The following is a 22214-nucleotide window of genomic DNA, read 5'->3' as shown; positions in this document are numbered from 1 at the left end:
GCTGTGGAAAGAAAAAAAAAGGGTTGGAGTATTGTTGTATTTTATCACTGATAGTTATGGGATTTTGTTTGCATGCGAAGTTGTTGTCTTTGGTATGTTGTGTTATGTATTATCTGATGATTTACTTTGTTGGGGTTGGTGTTGTTGTGTATGTATATAGTTACGGTTTTTTGTTATAATGCTTAAAATAGAATCAGTTATGGTTGAATATGTGATTTAGGTGGATGTTGGTGTTGGATACAAATATGGTGGGGATGATGATGTATATGTTTATGATGAGGGATTAAATAGTGATGATGGATTAACAGAAGGAGATGAGCAGGAGGATGAAGAGGGGGAAAGTGTTGAGGTTGAGTTTGAGGGGGCAGATTTTGAGGAAGATGAAGTTGAGCGTGGTGTTGAAGTTGATGGGGCTGGTGCAGTAGGTTCCTCATTCATAACCCCAAAGAATAACATGGTAATGGTGAACACCGTGTTTGGTGTGGAAGAGGAAGTACCATCCCCAACTTGGGGCATGGTATTCGGGAGTTGGGATGAGTTGGATACTTATTTCTGGAGTTATGGTAGGCAAAAGGGTTTTGGTATAGTGAGGGCTGCTTCTAGTGGGTGAATGTGAAGAAGGAATTGGAAAATGGGAAGTGTTGTAAGCGGAGAAGGAATGCTAAGTGGACTTGTGACTGTTATGGAACAATGTCAAGGAAGCGTAAAGAGGATACACTTAAGGAAAGGTTGTTGCAAGATGAGGAGATGGTGTAGAAGCGAAAGACCAAAAAAGTGCGGGAATTGGGTTTTTCGAAGGCTTAATTTGGACCAAAAAGGTCACATTATTACACCTGGAAAGTCAAAGGATGTATTGATGTACCGAAAGCACGAGTTAATGGTAAAAAATAAACACTTGGTGAACCAGGTGCATATGGCGAAGAAGTCTAGGGTGAAGGTATCCCAAATGTACAGTTGTTATGCTCGGGAGCGGAATGGAGTGGATGAGATGACATTTACGCAAAGAGACTTGGAGAATGCAATGGCTCAGAAAACCAGACTTGAGCTTACTAAGGGTGATGTAAATGGCATGGTAGAGTACTTCAACAAAATGAGTGCCGACAAACAAAATTTTTTCCATCTATGTCGGTTTGGGAAGGACGGAGCATTACAAGATGTTGTGTGGGTAGATGCAAGGAGTAGAGTTGCGTATGAGGAGTTTGGAGATGTTGTATGTTTTGACAGTACATACTCGACAAACAAATTTCACCTTCCCTTTGTTGTGTTTATCGGTGTGAACCATCATGGACAAAGTATTTTTTTTGGGTGTGCATTGATCTCTCGGGAGACGGCAGAGACCTAAAAGTAGGTGCTGAGGAGATGGCTACATTTCATGGGGGGTAAAGCTCCTATCTCAATCCTAACGGATCAAGATCCGGCTACTAGGAAAGTTGTAAACTTGACCATGCCCAAGAGTTGCCATAGGTGGTGCATATGGCACATCAGAAGTTTGGGAGGTATGTGGGTAGGCATGAGGAGTATGAAGCTATAAAAGATGAGTTTGAAAATATCATTTATGGTAGTTTAGATCTTGACAAGTTTGTAGATCGTTGGCTGGACGCAGTTGCTTATTATAAACTAGAAGGAAACAGTTAGCTTGAAGGTTAGGTGGGTCCACTTAATCTTTTATAGTTTGTTACTGATTTTTGTTAGAATATGCAGAGTTGTAGCTGTTTGTGCAGGGGACTGGAAGGTGTTTCAGTTCTAATTTAGAGTAGGACGAGCTGTAGTGGTAGAATTTTATACCACTGAATGATTTTTTTGCATATATTGTGGTACATTTTTGGAACACTGAATGTACTAGTTATAGGTGTCAGAAGGTTTTAGAGCTGTATGGCTAATTTTTGAAGCAAGGTATATAAAAGCCAGTATTTGCAATTTTATGAGATGTAGGGCTGTATGAGAAAAGGCACATGTGGATCCCAGCGTATTTGAAGCATTTATTCTAGGCTGGGATGAAAACGACCCAACGTTCGGAAAGTTTTAATTATTTCTTCAAAGGTTATGTTGACAATAATACAACGTTATCTGAATTTGTGCTTCGATACTGCGATGCAATGCAGATAAGAGCTAAGTCTGAAAGAATTGCGGACTCCTACACACTGCGATATGTCAGGCATTTAGTGACCGATTTCCCAGCGGAGGAGGTGTTCCAGAAGTATTACATGGACGCCAAATTCAAAGAAGTTCAGCGGGAATGCACCAAGATGTTGTACATGAGTCTTCTAGATGACTATGAAGTTTGTGACAATCAAGTTGAGTTTGTTATTGAGGACCGAGTGTGGATCAAGCCAAAATATGCAAAGAAAGAGTCGGTGACTAAGGTTCGGAGATGCTATAGGGTGTGCGATCAGAACTACATACGAAGCTACTTGTGACTGTAAACACTTTGAGTGCCATGAAATCATTTGTCGACATATGATCTTTGTTTATGACCTTAGTGGTGTTTCCATTATTTCTGAGAAGTATATTCAACGTCGTTGGAGGAAGGATATTCAAAGGAAACACACAAAAGTGAAAGTAGCTTACCATGATTCACTTAAAACCGATGAAGCCAGGTAATATCAAAAACTGATGGGGATGTATGAACCAATTTTCTCAAAGGCTTCAGCTTGTAAGGAGGGTGTTGAGGCCGTGACAGAGTTGTTGCAATTGATGTACCTCAGAGTCGATGAAGTGTTGGTAATGGTTGCCAAAAAGCAGGAACATGCAGCTAAGGATAATGAAAAAAAAGGTGAGGATGATAACGTACATGGTGTTGTTCAGACGCCTTCTTTTGTGGCTTTGAACAAGGTTTCTGGTTGTACAAATACACCGGCCACACATGCATCTGAGTTGCCAAATACAATCCCCATACCAGTTAGTGCCTTTGAAGGGAGTTGTGAAGGATCTGTTCCGGTGGTGATTAAGGATCCACCCTTGCCCAAGATGAAGGCCCATCGTACAACCAATGTGAGGTATCCATCTTGCACAGAGAAAAAAGGAAAAGAAAAGGCTGCTAGGGTAAAAAGTGCAGCAAAGAAGCAAGCTATAGGAGCACAAAACAGTATGTCATTGTTAATGAATGATTACATGCGATCGGTTGGAGGAATTCAAATGAGGGATGTGGATGGTTCCTTAGAGTACTTCACTTCTGTTAGCGGAACAAATTCTTGTGGTTTTTTTGCAAGTGTACTAGGTACTCCTGGTACATCAGGTTCCAATCACTTGTAATGTGAATTGAACTGTTTTTTTAATGCAATGGTATATATTTGTTCGATTTCTTATTAAACAAGCCTTGCAATGGTACAATTTTAAGTTCATTAAATGTACCATTTGTCAATTTTCTGTAGCAGTACAGAGTTGGACATGTACCATTTGTTAGCACTCTATATAAGTGAGACAATATAATATTATTTGGTTAATATCAATTTGTTGTTTTGCAATCCACAATATATAATTTGAGATGTTCCAGTTGATGTAACCAAAAAAATTTGACTGCAATACTATTTGGATTGTACTTAGTACTACGAACTGCATAAATGGTACAATATTGACAATTATATATCCCACTATCATCGAATTGGAACCATTAGCAGTGAAAAAAAGTCTAGTGGTACAGTCCATAACTGAAACGATGACATTGATAGGATTTAGTGCGTAAATAACATGTTAATATGTACCACTGTCATTTGAATGGCACTAAAATGCAACCCACTATAGGATGTTACTATGTATTCAACAAAATTGTGATTGTAGTACATTGATGAGGAAAGACTTTTAAGTTATGAGTTGATATTAAAAAAATAATCCCAGGTGTTGTTATTTACAAAATACTCAATGTTTTATGCTGTTTGTTCCACAGATGTAACGAATATTGTGTCATTGTTCAATTCAATGTATGGAGATTAACATTTACAGTTGACATGTGTATATAACGTAATTTTCTATGTAATATGTGATATCTATGTATTCTTTTAATGAATACCAACTTCTTGTAGATCGAGTAAAGCCATTCTTCGGTTTTAATAAAGGCTATTTGTGATTATTTAATGAATGTGCACACAAATTAGTAAACTTAGTGTGTGCCCCTACATCCTTGATTAAATGTGGACACCAAATAAAGGTGTTTACATGAATAGTTTATTATAATGGTACATGCAACAGGTTGGTTAATAGTGGAACATATGGTGATTCGCAGTGTGCCACTTTTACGCCGATGGTACAATTTCAGCATATCTAGGGTTTCAAGATCAGAGTACACGGTGTCATCATATCAAGGGTACCACTAAGATAAGAAGGGTACCACTATAATCAGCGTAGTACACATAACCTTGTAAAATGTATCACTGAAAAGGCAAAGGCATGTTTCTTATTTAGAGTGGTGCAAAACCTTCATACTAGGACAAACATTGTTTAATGACAATTTTTGGGGTCACTAATATCTTTGTTAATAGGACCTACATTTATGAATACTAGAGTTTCTGAAATTTGATGTCGTATCATGTACGAACATTGTCTTACTGGACCTCGACAATGTACATGTCCAACCTATAATTCAATATCAAACATAGTAAAAGTACTGCTTTGGAAACATCCACACATGTAAATGTTTTATGTAATATTATCTATGTTAGATTGTTGTGCAGTTTGTTATCGATCACGGGGTTCCCACCCCTTTTGTATTATAATTACCCATCGTTTACCAAGAATGTGTGTTGGCTTCCCTTGTAAACATTGCATTTCTTATGCACTTTTAATTGTAACTAAGGCGTTAAACATATGGTACATTAGTTTGCACAGACATTAACTAAGTGGTACATCAACAAAGTTACTATTGTACCATTGGAAACTATCAATCTATAGAATACTATATATCAGAATGGGCCCAAAGCGAAATTTTGGCGGGAGTCCAATAAGTTTTTCCCGCTAATGTAGCCCTGTAGCATGGATGGTCTTTTGCCTGTATATATACCTCACTTCTCATGTATTTCCTTACTTCTCATCATTTTGAAATACATTTTTCTCATAAACCTTCTTCATAAATCGACCGGGAGTCATGTCTTCCATGTCATTTGCCTCTTCTGGGAGCCGTAAACTTCGTCGTCCATGTGCATCGGCCAACATATCATGGATATAGGTGAAAGTTTGTAACTGTTTGGGGGACGATTCTACCCTTGTGGAATTGAATTTCGGATCTCCATGTCGGAGATGAATTCGAGAGGCCTTATTATATTACAAGTGCTGACATTAATTGTGGGTATTGGGGATGGGCTGTGGAGTCAGACCTCGTCAAGGACGGACCACCTACCTACATTGGTGGAGTTGTTCGGCGGGTCGAGGCGTTAGAGCATCAAAACGTAAACTTTGTCAAATTTGGCCTTACAATCTTAATTTTAGCCTTGTTTTTTATTTCAAATTATAACTCATGTATGGTCCTTGTTATCCTTAGTTTATGCGGGGGTTAATATTACTAATATTTTGTATGGTTCATGTACTGGCAATGTTCATAAAATATATATATATATATATATATATATATATATATGCTATGCTTCCATTAACATGTTCTTATAATATAACAATAAAGTTAACATTCAAATAAGTACTGGTGCGTAGGCAACACCATAAAGTACCACTGCAGTTACTAGTGGTACGTAAGAAACACCATCGTGTACCACTTAAATGACTAGTGGTATTTAATACATACTAACATGTACCTTTTTTAACAGAATGGTACTTGTAGGCTACAATCTAGTACGTATTGAGAGTAAAAGTACTTGGACCAATAAAGGTAAGGGGTACATAGACGAAATACTTAAGCTATTTGCTATCTAATAAAGAAAGTGCAGCATAAGAAGAGAGTACTACGTACTTTGCAAAAGATAATTGCAACAACGTGAATCGCTATCGAGTCAATCGAACACAAAATCATCATAACCGTACCATGGATCTTCATATGGGTCACCGTAATCAGGCTGATGACCATCCCAACAGTCACCGGAATCAGGATTGGACTTGTTATTGAACCTTTGCTTCGCCTCGGTCAACCGTTTCACATACCAAGCTGGGTAGTCTTCATACTGAAATGGCTCCCTTGTGATGAGATCTAAGTGTTGCATCTCATCGTACCAATTTTTAGCCAACATTTTACTTCTAAAGTACATGCATTGTTCTTCACTCAAATGGATCATGTCAAATGGATCCTCTTTGGAGAAATACAACCACTCTATAGTGACGTGAATCAAATCTTTGCCGTAGTCTGAGGTGAAATCATGGCCAAGTAGTAGAAGACCAAAGTCGTTACCTTCCTCACAGTGGTTGTTGAGCATGTACTCAACATTTTGATGCCAATCATGCATGGGGAGAAAAAGCTCCCAAAATTTTATCAAGTGCTTGTAATAGTAAGGATATTGCAAGCAATCGATGAATGTTTCCATCAATTGACAAAGGTTAACACTTACAGCAATCTTGTAAGCATCCACAACGTAGTGCATGAAACAAAAGTCTTCCTTCCGAAAGTACCCTAGATCTCCTATTTTAAAAGGAGTTAGGAAAGGGTACTCCGGATAGAAATCTATCTCAGTGATGGGATTTTCAAGGTCCCACGAGCAATTGTGGCTGATTAGTGAAAAAAAAACATCATCTCCTTACCCCTTTTGGGGAGGTAAAAGTCTCGAATCACACCGTTCGCGTCATCATAGCCATTCTTCTTTTGGAGTTCCAACCTCTTCATAAGACCCCTTGGGGTCTTGTTGCTGGATTTCCTTCTATTTTTCTTGTTGCCCATAAATTTTCCCTATATTAGTTTTATGGTTATCTCCTACAAATTTTTTTGGTTGTGATTTACAGAAACAAAGACATTGCTTCATGCAATAGGGAGGAGTAGCTTAGTTGACTACTTTAGTGGAACTAAGTTGCATTTATTATAATTAACGCGTTTGTTTTCTGTGACTACAGAAGTGGTACAAATAAGTCATACTAGGGGTCATAATTCGATGACATGGTAAAATATGGTTGTTCAGAGGTACTTCTAAGTGTACCACTGTAACATTCACTTACAAAAGTGGTTAGGAGGTAGTTGGAAACAATAAATTTCAGGACTTCCGTTTTCATTGTGCACAACCTCTTTACAATCAGTGTTCAATTATTCTAGTGGCACAAAATATCTACTAATATCACGGGAATAACATACAATGGTACTTTACGTGAACCTACCAAAATATAAAATGTACCACTAATAAGTTTGTGCTTCTTTTGACAAGACACCTCTGAGGCTACGTCTGCACCCTATTTCTTGTTAGACCTATATGATGAGCAAAGAGTCACTTAGTGACTGTGGTAACTCGGTTATTCCATGGTAAAAAAATTCAAACCATTTGATTTCAAAGTAGTTGTATTCCCTCCCTTCCCACTCCTCTTTCATATTCTTCCACTTCACTCTCTCGATTCCCACTCTCTCTACCCTTTACCAAATACCCATTTCCATCCCCTTTTAGGACGTACTGAAATGTTTGGAAATACCTCATACCACCAAATGTTACCCCACCCAGATAAACCAATAATGTACTTTCAAAAAAATCTGAGGGAAGAGTCCGAGATTAACATTAATTTAGTGAAATTTTTTAGGAGCAACTACCAAATAGTGAACGAGATATACCATGTGCAAACCATTAGAGCACATCTTCTTCAATCAATGTGTTGCCAAACTGATTTCATGCTTCTCGAAGATGGCAGCCCGGTTCTAGGACATCTTCCTCTTATAAAGGACTTGGTGGGTTGCTACGATGAGGGAGCTTGTTTCATGTTGTATTGGCTGCTACAGGTAAGGGTGTCAAATAGATCAGGTTGGGTCGGGTTGGTCAGCTGACCCCCAACCCGAACTTGATCCATTTAAGTTTTCGGATTAAAAAACTCAACCTGAACTTGATATTTTCGGGTTTAGGTCAACCCGAAAATGACCTGATTTGACCCAAAACTGTTTTTTGGGTATAAATCAGGTTGCTAAATTTGGGTTGGGTCAACCCGGCCAACGTAATTTTGTTCATTCAATTGCATTTTAAATTTCTTAAGTAGAACAACAATTTAATCTCAAACAAAATAGTCTAATAAATCTACTTAACGAATTACAAACTAAGTCTAATTAACGAATTACAAATCGAATTCAAAAGCTACACTGATTTTTAAATACAATCTTTAATACTCTTTGTTTTGCCCATCCTTCATAGTGGAATTAATCTTCTCCTCTCTTAATGAAAATGGATTTGAGTGTGCCGCTACTGGCTACAATTAAACAATATCACAACAATTAATTTAAACCAAAACATAAGTAATTTGTTCACAAACATGCAAATAAATTAACATGTAGAATTTATCAAACAAGTAAACAACTTCTCACAAAATGAACATTATCAGCGAATAAAACCATATAAAAACATGTAAAATCTTATAATTAACATGTATAACAAAAATTAACAGAAATTAGCATGATAAATACGTATGATATTAGAAATTAGCATGATAAATTTGTATAAAAACATTTACAATAAAAATTAATAACAAAAATCAGCAAAAACAAGGCAAAACCCGTATGACAACAATACAACATAACTTAACATCAAAAATTAGCATGAAAAATACCTTGGATAGACGAAGGAGAGGCTGGGAAGAGGCTTAGTGTCGCGTACAATAGCAGGAGGCATAAAATGATGAGAAGAATTTAAGGATAGGAGAGGATTTTAGGGTTTGAACAACAATGGAGAGGATTTTAGGGATTGAAGAGAGAGAAAATTTAAGAGAGAGAAAGAGAATGGTAGAAAACGACTTGGAGAAAGTGAAAGAGAAATAGGGGAATTAGGGTTTTTGATTTTATAACGGGGCTCTATTCGAAGTTTGGCTGGGCTGAAGGTTTCTTTAAGGGGGTTTTTTTCCTAAAAAACTTAAATGTGTTCGGGTTATCAGATCGGGTTCGGGTTGACCCGACTTGATAATAACCTGATTTTTTTTTTCGGGTTATGTGGGTCATTTTCGGGTTGGGATTTTCAACCTTAACCTAACCCATTTAAATTTCGTATTGGGTTCGTGTCGATCCATTTAAGTTTTTAGGTCGAAAACCTCAACCATATCCCGTAATTTTTAGATCGGGTTTTCGGGTCGGGTCAGCTTTTGCCAGCCCTGACTACAGGGCTTCTATTCGTCGCCGTCCCTGCTTACACTACCAGGTAAGATAGCTGAAGCAATTGACTTAAAGCCAAGTCTCAACACCGACTCTATAATTGTTTATAGTTTCCCGATGCTTTGGCGCCACATATTTGTTGGATCCTACACGGATACGCTCTACATCATGAGGGTTGATACTACCAACACCCACCTGAGGTTCTAGGTTGATGGTTGTACGTTGAAGCCGAGGATTAACCACTGTCTGCCCATTTGTAAACGGTACAATTAACCGTGTTAGCTACAGAGGAGAACATCTAATCTCTACCCGAGAGTATGCTGTAGTCGATGTGGATCGCTGATTCTGTTTAGGAACGCCCGAGGGTGCACACGACCCTCCTTTGGCGAGCACTTTGCCACTTTACGTAAGAAATTTAACCCTCAGTTACTCATAATTCTGAAAGCTCGTATTGGTAACCATTACGCGAATAATTGGGTTGTGCAAAACCTTCCAGGTGAATATGAAGTCAAGATTTGTGGTCCGGAGGGTAGGCCTGGTGGAGTTTTTGTTTTAATGCTAAGGGCCAATTTCTTGCACAGATCGAGTAAGCCAAATGGGATAGTTGTTGATGTTGTTTTCTTGGTATTATGTTTTATAATATTGTTTGGAATGAATATCTCTGGTTTTAGAATCGTTTTTTGAACGCGAAGTCAATGTGGTTTGCAATTACTTGCTCCGCCACCACCAGCATGGCCTCCACAACAAGTACAATTGAACAATGACCCGTGCAGCTCGGACGAGGAGGTTGAGCCAGGTAGTTACTATTGGAATTTTGGTTTGGCTTTTGATGGCTCCAACCACCACTTGGGAATGGGAAAAGACCTCTAATGAGGATGCACGTATCAAGTACTCTTCCATGTTTTGTGGCTTTGTTTAATTAATACTGTAGTTTTATTTGCCTTCCCCTAAGACTATGTTTCTTTATGCCTATTGTTTCTTTATGGATTGACTGTTTAATGCCTGTATTAGCGCAGAACTAATTATATTTCCAAGTTCTTAGCCTTTGTCTAATGAGTACTTTACAAATCTGCCTTTGTTTAATGACTGCTTTAGTATTACTAATTATTAGTATAAGGGTAACCATGAATATACCACTACTGTGACAGTGGTACATTTCTGACTCCGAAATGCACCACTACTATCAGGATGGTACATTGAGTTTTTATGCAGCGGGTTTATATATTACGTACTCATATTGGTTGGTGATTGACTTGAATATGTATCACTAAAATCACAGTGGTACTTTTTTAACTATGAAATGGAACACTAGAATCACAGTGGTACATTTCTGGCATATGAAAGGGGTGTGTGTGCTATGTTCAATGCTATCTAACATAACACATGTTGGTTTAAATAGGTACAATTTACAAAACCATAATTTGACCCCTCGTATAAAGAGTGTAATTTTTAAAGCATACAAATGCACCACTCCTGTCATAGTGGTACATGTACTTGAAATGAAGTCAGAATAATACCAAAAACATGAAAAAGCCAAAAGGGTAACATGCAGCACAATATTATGGGAATTAAAATAACACAACGCAGAGTCAATGACCATAAACCTGTGTTTGTAAACAGTACATCAATAAAGTATGTTAAGCCCGAGTGAAATTCAGTTCAACTTTAAACTTGTGAAGCAGAACATTAACAAAATAGACCAATATAGGGGACAAATCACCAAAAAACCTGTAATTTAACAAGCAACAAGAGTGATTTTAACCAATCAAAACGGTCTCCTAATAAAAGAGTAACCCAGTTCCCATGTTTAAAAACTGTCACAGAACCACATTTGTTTTTCACCCCAACAACAAAGTTCTAATTGCTAAGCTATATTAGTGTATACAGTTCTTAAGATTTTGCACAGGAGATACTTTTAACATCGTCTGTATGATACCTAATGCTTACGATCTGTCTTCCTCACTGACGGAATGATATCCTCCAGCTTGTCTTTCAACTCGTTTGCGTCGCATTGCACATCATCGAGAAACAAATTGGCTCTTGCATTTGTGATCTTTCCTTACAGAATGGAATATACAAAGTCACTATACAAGCAACTTACATTTTAACCGGAGCTCAGCATTTTTAAGAACATGGCTGATGAAATACAACGGGAGCTGGTTACCGTCTCTCTCAGCAAGGAGGACGACACTAAGGGAATGATCAGAGACGGCTAGGTACATGTAGAGAACCTCCTAGGGTAGGGGGCTCACTAGCCTTGGCAAAGAGTGCAAGTGTTGCTTTAGCCTCTAGAATGCCACTTCCGCCTCTTCTCCCCACTCAAATCTGGACCTCTTCCGGATGGCCCGGAAGAAATAGAGGCACTTGTCGCCTGACCGGCTGAGGAACCTCCCCAACGCCGCCAGGAAACCGGTCAACTTCTCAACCTCTTTTACAGTGCCGGGAGACCGCATGTCGATGACCTCCTGTACTTTTTCCGGATTAGCCTCTATGCCCCTTTGGTCGATCAAAAATCCGAGGAACTTCCCAGACTCAACACCAAATACACACTTCTTTTGGTTAAGCATGACCCGGTGCCGCCTGAGTGTGGTGAATGTTTCTCGGAGGTCCAGTAGGTGATCCGTCTGTAGCTTGGATTTGACTATCATGTCATCAATGTACGCCTCTACATTCCTGCCAATCTGGTTGATGAAAACTGTGTTTATCATGCGCTGGAATGTAGCCGGTGCATTCTTTAACCCAAACGACATCACCTTGTAACAAAATAACCCTTGATCATTGACGAAGGCCGTCTTTTCTTGATCTTTTTTCCACAGGGGTATTTGATGGAAACATGAATAGGCATCCATGAAACTCATCAGAGCATGACCGGCTGTCGATCTTTGGAAGCGGGTAACTATCCTTGGGACATGCTCTGTTCAGATCTGTGTAGTCTACACACATCCGCCAGGTACCATTCGGCTTCTTCACAAGGAAAACATTTGCTACCCAATCCGGGTAGTAGCATTGCCGGATGAACCCAGCATCTAACAGCTTTTTGACCTCAGCCGCTGCCGCCTGAGATCTCTCTTCACCGTGATCCCTCTTTTTCTGCCTGACTGACTTCTTTTTAGGATCCACGGCGAGCTTGTGGACGGCTAGATCCGGGCTGACGCCTGGCATCTCTTCCACTTCAAAGGCAAAGATGTCTTTGAATTCCTTCAGAAGTTGAAGCAGGTCTGCTCCCAACCGTTCATAAGCAACCGTCCCAATCTTGACGGTTCTGTCAGGGCCACTGTCGTCTAGGACGACATCGAGGCAGTCACCAGCCGGCTGAGGTCGTTGGTCATCTGACCTTTCCCCTGCTAGTGATTGCTATTTTTCTTGTTTGACGGGTTCCATTAGGTCCGCCTTCCTTTTCTTACCGGCTGCCCTTGGAGCCGGGACTGCTGTATCGCAGTTATCAATGTCTATGGGCTTACCGTCACCGGCTGCCCCCATAGTCGGTTTGACGTCAGAGAGATAGCACTCCCTAGTCGTCCTCTGGTCCCCTTTTAGGGAACCGACTGTACCATCATCCTTTTCAAATTTGACGAGCATGAGCGAGGGGACGATGACAGCCTTGGATTCGTTGAGGGTCGGACGGCCAAAGATCATGTTGTAGGCGGCCAGTTCCTCTACAACTAAAAATTTCACAACCATGTTGCGTCCTTCCCCTTTTTCACCCAGCCGGATGGGAAGATCTATGCTTCCTACCGGATGCACTACGCCTCCCTCAAAACCAACTAGCGGGTGAGGCGCCTGGTGCATGTTACTGGATTTGTACTTGAGCTTGGTCAAGCACTGATAGCTGATCAGGTCAGACGAGCTCCCGGTATCTATTAGGATCCGGCCAACCCTCTGATTGGCAACTTTACATTCGATGACTATGGGATCATCGTGAGGCCACCTGACCTTGCCTCAGTCCTTTTCAGAAATAAGGACCTCAGGAAAGGTGTCTTTCGACGCCTGGCCCTCATCCACTGAGTTGACCAGCTTCCTGATGTTATCTTTGGTGCCCCTAATGGTGGGGCCCTCTCCGGCAAAACCGCCTGCTATGGTGAAGATAGTTTCTTCATCCGTCTCAGAGTTGGTGAGCACAGGTTTTGCCGTCTGCCCCTTCTTTGCCTGGGTGTTGCCCTTGGCTTTGGGCAGATAGGACTTCAGAGCCCTCTCATCAGCCAGACAGTCTAATAGCCGCCTGAGGCTATAGCAACCATTAGTGTCGTGGCTGGCATCCTCATAGTACTGGTAGTATTTGCTCTTGTCCCGGTTGCTTACGGGACTTTTCATCGCAGCCGGTTTCTCGAGAGACATCCGGTCTTTGATCTCCATGAGGATGGAGGAGCAGTCCTTCGTGAACTCGTACTTGGGAACATACGGTTCAGATTTCCGTCTGAGCCTCTGAGCCGGCTGACCAGGTCGGTCTGCCGCCCATACCTCTTTTCTCTTCTTTTCTTTCTTTTTCGCCGGCTGTTGCTGTTGTCGGCTATCTTTTCTGTCGGATTTTTTGGAATCCGACGGCTGCTTTACAGCGCAAAGCTCCGTCGCCTGTATATAGGCTTCAGCTTCCATTAACGCCTCTTGAAGGGTGGCTACCCTTTTCCGGAAGAGGTCGAACTTAAAGGTCGACCCATCCTTCAGACCCTTAAAGAAGTCTGTGTAAGCAACTTCGTCAGACAGTCCTTGAATTTGAATTCTCATCAGATTGAACCGTCTGACATAGAATCGGAGCCCTTCTTTGTCACCCTGCTGTATTGCCCCTAGGTCAAGGCTAGTCTTTTTGGCAGGAATATTCATTAAAAAATTTGACGTAAATAAGTACGCCAAAGTTCTGAAGTTGTTGATGAAGCCGGCTGGTAAATTACCAAACCACCGTTGGACAATGCCCTTCAGGGTAGCCGGGAAGCATCGGCACCAGACGGCATCATCCAACCCCTGTAGATACATGAGGTTAGAGTAGGGCATTAGGTGGTCTTCTGGGTTGGAGGTACCATCATAGGCCCCTACCAACACGTTTTTAATCTTAGCCGACTGTGTCGCCTGGGTTATCTCGGGGGAGAACGCTGTTGGCTGTTCTCCCAAATTTAGCAGGCGCAGCTGCCAGTCCATGGGCTGGTACGGCTGCTGCACATGCCCACCAAAGAGACCTGGTTGGGTGAAAGGGGATCCACCCAGTGCATGTTAGAGGTGTCACGTAAACTGTCTGGGAAGATCGACGTTAAGGCCGACGCAGACGCTTGACTTCTCTTTTCCTGGAGGAACGTCCGGGCATCAGAGAAAGTCTTCTTGGAACCATCTGGCTGTAAGTGCCAAATGGGTTTTCTGGGTTCCGTTTGAGGGAAGCGGAGCCTATTTGGATCGAACTTGAGGCCCTCCCCCTCCTTTGGCTTTGGGTGAGGGGTAGGGACCCGATCTTAGATCATCTTCTTCCCAGAGGAAGGCTTCTTGGCCGGCTGACTCTTTTTGGGAGTAGCTGACCGAATAAGGTTCTTGATCTCTCCCTTGAAACTATTCATGAAGGTCATGAGTTCGTTCTTGGTGACGGGAGCAGAGCCTTCTGCCGCCTAGGCATCTCCAACCGGGTTGCCGGCTGGGTTGCCTGGAGCAGCTTGGTTATCCCGTTCCTTCTTATCTCTAGAACGGGTGTGTTTTGTTCTGAAGGACCCGTCTGGGGCCACATAGGTGTGGACTTCATAGTCGTCACCACTTTCATGGTCCGTCTAGACCTCAAGTTTGGCCAACGGCCGCTTTTCCTGATCTGGTGGTACAGGGTTAGAAGTCATCTCAGAAGTACTCTCCCCACAGACGGCGCCAAATGTTTCGGGGTTTTTTGATGTGTCCTACGGGAGAGTTACAATTCCGAGAATGCCCTTCACCGCTTGTACCTGCAAAACCACGAAGTCTCCGGTTGTTTGGAGCTCCGCCTCCAACGATCAAGTCAGTAACGTACAGGAGGAAAAGTGTGCGTTAATAGTGAAATTGCTTCTCACGTAATGGAAGAATTCTGCAATTAATATTGCTCGGGATTGGTGTGTGTATTTATGAATGAATGCCCCATTAATGAGGGTCCTTCCACTATTTATAGTTGAAAGCCTTGGTCCCCATTTAGGGTTCATTGGACACGTGTCAGCAGGGGATTGGAGCCCTGCTGACCAATGGCTTGGTGCCACGTGTCACTTGGCCATTGGGCCACGTGTCTGGGGTATTTTTTACCCCAAACAAGTGCAGTTTTGCTTTCATTTCTTTTGCCTTGCTCCTTCTACTTAGATTTGTCTTTGAACTTTTTCAAAAAATTTCTAAGTACTAAGCTTCGACTAAGAACTGGCTAGCTGAGTGCCTCTTGCCCCCCTTAGAAATCTGAAGATGTGATCTTCAGGTTTTTTAGGTGTTTGCTTCGACTTTTTGGTATAGCCGAGGCTTTTGCCTTAACGACTTTTTATAATAATTCAGACTTTAAAGTTTCTGCTCATTTTTATTTTCTCTTCTATTTTGTCTTTGAGGGATCTGATTGACTGATTTCATTTTTCAGAAGCCTTAAGCTCCGAGAACAGTATATCTTGACCCTTATAATTCATTCGAGGGAACGACTATCCGAAGCATGATGCCAGGGCAATGATCTATCCGAAGTACAATGCTTCATTAGGCAATACTTCGGAGATACAACAATGGTTTGTTCGAAGTACAATGCTTCATTAGGCAATACTTCGGGGGTTTATCAGTTCCTATTTTTTAGGCAATGTTTCGGATGCGCCTATGGCCTCTTTTCCCGGAGGAACTGATTCATCTGAAGTACAATGCTTCATTAGGCAATACTTTGGGGGTTTATCATTTATCCTCGTCTCGGTAGGTTTTACGGCTTGCCGAAGTATGCTGCCTCATTAGGCAATACTTCGGGCAGCACAACAGAAAACCTTGAATTTTTTCAAAAACCATTGAAGACAGAAAAAATAGAAAATTGCTAAATTTATGGAAATGTTAGCTCAAAGGCCTTTCATTAATCAGAAAGATGCGCTTAAATAGATTGTTCTTCCTCGAAGGGCTTTACACATGATATTTCTTAAGTACATCGACATTCTAGTGGTTTCTGAACTCAGTTCCATCCAACTGCCGAAGTCGGTATGTTCCTGGCTGAAGCTCATCAAATATTTTGTAGGGTGCCTCCCAAGTGACTGAGAGTTTCCCATGAATGCAGCCTTTTTGCACAGCTGCAGCATTCCTAAGAACAAGATCCCCAACTTTAAGAAGTCTTGCATTGACTCTTCGGTTGTAAAATTTGCTGATTCTTTTCTTGCATGCAGCCATTCTGTCTCAAGCCGAATCTCTGACCTCGTCTAAAAAGTCAAGGGACTCTTTCATAAGTTGTTCGTTTTCTTCGGCTGAGAAGAAATTTACTCGCACAATTTGTGAGCCAATTTCCACTAGAAGAACAGCTTCGGATCCATACACTAATTCAAAAGGTGAATGTCCCGTTGCCTTTTTTTCTATTGTCCGAAGTGACTAGAGGGTTCCTAAAAGTTCCTTTATCCACTTGGACTTTTGATCTTCAACTCTCTTCTTGAGAGCGTTGAGGATCTGTTTATTTGCAGCTTCGGCTTGACCATTACTCTTTGGTGACAAACTGCAGAATATGCCAATTTAATGCCAAACTGGTCAGTGTACCGCCTTAGTGGCAAATTATCAAATTACCTCCCATGATCAAAGACAAAGACCTTCGGACTTCCGAAGCGAGTGATAATGTTTTGCCAGATGAATTTCCTCACGGTTTGCTCTATGATGTTTGAGGCTGCTTCGGCCTCGATCCATTTGCTAAAATAGTCGATGCCGACTATTAGCCATCTTTTTTGGTATGGAGCATCAGGAAATGGTCCCAAGATATCCAGTCCCCATTGAGAAAATGGAAGTGGATTCAAGATCGGCTGGAGATCCCGAGCTGGCCGATGGATGACTGGTGCGAATTTTTGACATTTTCTGACCAGCTCCTTAGCACCTAGGATCATGGTGGGCCAATAATACCCAGCCCTTAGCGCTTTATGGGCTAAGGCTATTCCCTCAATGTGGTTGTCGCAGATACTGAGATAGATCTCCCGAAGGATGTAATCAACATCTGTTGGTCCCACGCACTTTAATAGTGGGGCTGAGAAGGATTTTTTCAGTAACTCTCCTCTAAAGACGATGAACCTTGAGCTTGTTCTCTTCAGTTTAGAGGCTAAGTTTCTGTCTTCGGGAATCTCTCCCCGAAGCTTATAAGCTTGGATGAGGTCCATCCAGCTCGGCTCGTGTGTGATGCAGCATATTTCAGGTGCTTCATCCACACTTTGTTCTCGGAGCACCTCCACATATACAAATCGGTTCAGCTTAGTTAGAGTTGAACTTGCAAGTTTGGAGAGTGCGTCGGCTTGTGCGTTCTGACCCCTTGGGATCAGCTCGACTTCAAAAGTTTTTAGCTTCGCAATAACTGTTTTGATCCTTGCAAGGTAAGTTATCATTGAGGGATCTTTGGCCTCATATTCACCTCAGATCTAATTTGCGACGAGCTGAGAGTCTGTCTTTAAACAGACATGTTCGGCTTCTAATGATATGCACATTTTAGGCCAGCCATTGCTGCCTCGTATTCGGTTTCATTATTTGAAGCTTTAAATGAGAATTTTAGTGCATATTCAAAGGACTTTCCTTTGGGCGAGGTTATGAGTACACTTGCCCCGAACCATTTACGGTGGAGGATCCATCCGTGAAAACAGTCCATATTTTCTTTTCCTCGTCCAGTGTCTCCTGGTAAGAGCACTCGGCCAGGAAGTCCGCCAAGGCCTGGGCCTTAATGGTTGCTCTCGGCTGGTAGCTGATGCTAAATTCGGTGAACTCGAAAACCCACTTTGCTAGCCTACTAAAATTTTCAACTTTGCCGAGAACGTTTTCCAGCGGCTGATCAGTTAAGACCACTATTTGATGGCAATCGAAATAGGGCCTCAGCTTCCAAGCAGCTACCACTACTGCATATGCAACTTCTTCGAGTAGGGGGTAGCGAGTCTCGGCATCCGTCAGAGTGTGACTGACGAAATATATCGATTGCTGGACTTTTTCTTCATCCTTTAGCAAAACCGCGCTTATAGTGGCTGGGTTAACTTCCACGTATAAGTATAGAGTTTCTCCTTCGGTTGGTCTTGCCAACGTTCGGAGTTGAGCCAGATGCTCACGGAGTTGCTTGAAGGCTTCTTTTTGCTCATCTTCCTAGATGAGCTCTTTAGATTTTAGGTGTTTCAGCGCTTTGAAGAAGGGTAACCCTTTGTCCAAGGCTTTAGAGATGAACATGGACAGGGCAGCCATTCTCCTAGTGAGACGCTGAACATTCCTCTTTGTTTTTGGCTCGGGAGGATCCAGAGCTACTTGAACTTTGGTAGGATTGGCATCAATCCCCCTTTTGCTGACCATGAAGCCGAGGAATTTGCCTAACTTCACGCCGAAGACACACTTCTTTGGATTCAGCTTCATTTGAAGTTCTCTAAGGGTGGCGAAGGTTTCGGCCAGGTCCGCAACATGGTCTTTGTCTTCTTTGCTTTTGACGATAGAATCATCAACATAGACTTCCATGTTACGGCCCTTTTGCTCAGCGAAGACCCGATCAACAAGCCTTTGATAGGTTGCCCTCGTATTTTTCAATCCGAAGAGCATCATTTTAAAGTTGTACACCCCAGCACTTTTAACGAAGGTCGTTTTTGCTCGGTCGTCGGGATGCATGAAGATCGGATGATACCCCGAGAATGCGTCCATAAAAACTAAGCAGGGCATGCCCACTTGTTGAGTCGACTAGCTGATCGATCCTCGGCAAGGGATAAAAGTCGTTTGGACAGGCCCTATTTAAGTCCGTGAAGTCAATGCACATTCTCCAGGTGCCATTTTCCTTCTGAATCATCACCACATTGGCCAACCATTCTGGATACTGGCAAGGTTTAATGAAACCTGCATCCAGAAGTTTCTTGACCTCAGTTGTGATGTCTTGGTTCTTTTGGGCGGAGTAATTCCGCTTCTTTTGCTTCACTGGCTGACATGTGGGATCGACATTAAGCTTGTGAGAGATGAGGTTCAGATTAATCCCGGGCATGTCTGTAGCCGAGAAAACGAACACATCCCTGTTGTCTCGAAGGAGATGGATAAGCTCAACACGGTCGCTCGGATCAAGTCCTAGCCCAATGCTGACACATTTTTCAGTATCCCCTTCGACCAACTCTATTGATTCATTCTACTGGTCCAATTCCATAGCTTTGGAACTGGACTCTTCGCGATCTGGCCTACTGTCGATATCAGCATGCTTTCCAGACTTCGGCTGATGCTCCGAGTCTTTCGGCCCAGATGACGAATCAGCTTTTTCTTTCCCGAAAGATTTTTCTTTTGATAGGGTGCCTTGGGCCGAAGCACTTAAGCCCTTGGACTTTTTTGTTCATCGGTCCTTTTCTTTTTCCTACTCATCATCCTTGTCGCTGCGACGACTTTTGGATGGCTTGAGGTGGTTGCATCTTCGGGCCTCCTTCTGGCTGCCCTGAAATCTTTCAGAGTGTCCCTCGTCCTAAACATATATCATTATCTGATGGTACGTCGAGACAACTCCTTGAATTTCGTAAATTATGGGTCTCCCCATAATCACGTTATACACAAATAGAACATCTATGACCAAAAACTTGTCCATAATGTTACGGGCTGCTCGGCCTCTGCCGATGGTGACAGGAAGTAGAATCTTCCCATAAGGATATGATGAAGAGCCATTGAACCTAGATACCGGGAAGGGTACTGGAGTCAGGTGCTTGGTCTCCAACTTTAGCTGGTCGAATGCTCCCCGAAAGAGGATATTCGCACCACTACCACCGTCGACGAGAGTTTACCAAACGTTGTGGTTAGCTATGCCCGTTACCATTACCAGCGGGTCATCATGAGGGTACACCACCCCCCGGCAGTCTTCGGCTGTGAACGTGATGTTCGGCACCGGAGACTGGGGTCCTCGGATGTCTACATGATTCACTTGATGGGTCAAGCCCCTCAAGTGGCATTTTACCGCTCTTCGAGAACAGGTTCCTCCGGAAATGACAAGGATATCAGGATTTTCCTTGTCTTGCGGCTTTTCCTTTTTCCAAAGGAAATCCAGATCTTGCCGAGAATCTTTCTCAGCTCTTTTTTCCTCGCTGTGATCCGCGAGGTATTTTTTCAAATAGCCTTTTCGGACCTGATCCTCGATCGGATCTTTCAGCTGGAGGCAGTCCTCGGTATGATGTCCAGGAGATTCATAGAACTCGCACCATCGGTCTTTGCCCTTCTGCTAATGCCACGGTGGGAGTGGTTTAGGCTTCTTGTACCTCCCCTCGTCCTTAGTTATTGCTATAGATTTTAGCACGTGGAAGGGCGAGAGGAGTGTACGATTCAGACCTCCCTATATAGGGGGTCTTTTCTTTCTTCGACTCAGGTGCCGAGGATGATTCTGAGGCTTTCGCCTTCCCCTTCCTTTTTCCCTGACAGTCAGATTGGGACTTTGTGTTGTTCCATTCTTTAGCCCGGATGTATTTATCCGAGGCATCTAGAGCTTCTTCCAAGGTCTGCGGTGGATGCATGACCATGAAGTTTAGGAACTTTCCAGCTTGTAGGCCATTCCGCAACGCGAAAACTGCTAGCCCTTGGTCTAGACTTATAATTCTAGATGACTCGTTACTGAAGCGAGTCATACAGTCTTGGAGGCTCTCGTCCTCTTTTTGTTGTAGACTCATAAGTTCCGCATTTGTTTTCTCTCGGCGATTTGCCGTAGAAAACTTGCTCTTGAATTTGTTGGAAATATCTTTCCAACCGGTTATTAAGCCTTCTTTCACCCCCTTGGTGATCCATGCTTGAGCAACCCTCTTGAGGGTGATTGGGAAGTACTTACACCAAGTTGCTTCAGACCTGGGGTTAAGGTACATGTGCCCCTCGTAAGAGGCAATGTGGTCCTTCAGGTCCAAAGTACTGTCATAAGTGATGTGCGCCGGGATTTTCACCGTCGGCACATGCTCTTCCAATATCCAGCTTTGGAAGGGTGAAATTTTAGGAACCATAATGGCTTTCCCTTTCTGTCTAGCCGAAATGACCTTGCTTTTCCCTCTTAGAGAGGTGGAAGTGGTTTTCGTCCTCGGCTGAGACAGTTTTGAGTAGGGCCCGGTTCTCTCCGGGTAGGTGAGGCGACTATGCACAACCACCTCCCTTGAGCCTAGACGTTCGTGAACGTTTAGGCGAGCAGGCTCTTGCCACTCTGAGGTGGTATTGCTGCTTTTATAACTCCTGGAGTCCCGGGTTTTGGAATCTCTAAAGAATTGGGGGTTCTTTTTCCTTTCCCGCTTGGTCCTCTAGGTGTCCTCCTCCCATTTTTCCCCAAGCTCCTTGAAGGACGGAGTTTGTTCACCCCCTCTCGGCCAGTCCTCCTTCTCAGGTTACTTGGCGGAAGAGGTGAGTGATCATGGGATGCTAGTGGAAGGTTGCCTCCTTGGGCCTTCATGAATTCCATGACGACCGCAATGGCTCTTGCCACTTCCTCCGTAGAGGGCCCCGATTGAGAAGTTGTTCTTGGTTGAGACCGAAAATGTAAGCTTTGTGGAGGGGGACTCTTTATGTTTGATTGACTCGGCCGAGACGAGCTTGTCGGCTGGCGAGTATGATAGGACGGGGACTTCTCTGAGGCTACCCCCTTCGGGGAGGAGGGAGCTTTCGAAGAAGAGGAAGAATTTTCCAATGATGGTGAAGTTGGTGGATTCATCATCATCGTAATAAGATCTCTCCTCGAGGAGGAAGGATCGTTCTTCTTAGTGCTCTTGGCACCTTTACCACTCTTAGTCATTTTTTGCTAAGATTGGATGATTTTTGGTTTATTTTGATGTATCTTCCCCACAAACAGCGCCAAATTATTTCGGTATGAAAACAATAGGACCTTCGACAGGCCCTTTTCGATAGGAGAAGGCTGAACTGGGCCGAGGATTTCCTGCACAACAAACACATG

At 42.6% G+C, this 22214-nt stretch overlaps 2 protein-coding genes across 2 annotated transcripts; one reads left to right on the top strand and one right to left on the bottom strand.

The window, feature by feature from the left end:
* Positions 1-631: 631 nt before the first annotated feature.
* On the top strand, positions 632-2601 carry LOC110734882 (protein FAR-RED IMPAIRED RESPONSE 1-like). The gene is made up of 3 exons (XM_021915011.1): positions 632-1210; positions 2103-2350; positions 2481-2601. Exons 1-3 carry the CDS (start codon positions 632-634, stop codon positions 2599-2601), a joined length of 948 nt encoding a protein of 315 aa, XP_021770703.1.
* A 17964-nt stretch (positions 2602-20565) lies between these two features.
* On the bottom strand, positions 20566-21279 carry LOC110734881. Its single transcript, XM_021915010.1, has one exon. It carries the CDS (start codon positions 21277-21279, stop codon positions 20566-20568), a length of 714 nt encoding a protein of 237 aa, XP_021770702.1.
* Between the last annotated feature and the right edge of the window lie 935 nt (positions 21280-22214).

Source organism: Chenopodium quinoa, unplaced genomic scaffold, assembly GCF_001683475.1.
Source record: "Chenopodium quinoa cultivar QQ74 unplaced genomic scaffold, ASM168347v1, whole genome shotgun sequence".
In the NCBI taxonomy this organism is placed as follows: domain Eukaryota; kingdom Viridiplantae; phylum Streptophyta; class Magnoliopsida; order Caryophyllales; family Amaranthaceae; genus Chenopodium; species Chenopodium quinoa.
Note: the sequence above shows the minus strand (reverse complement) of the source record. Positions and strands in the feature narration are given on the sequence as shown.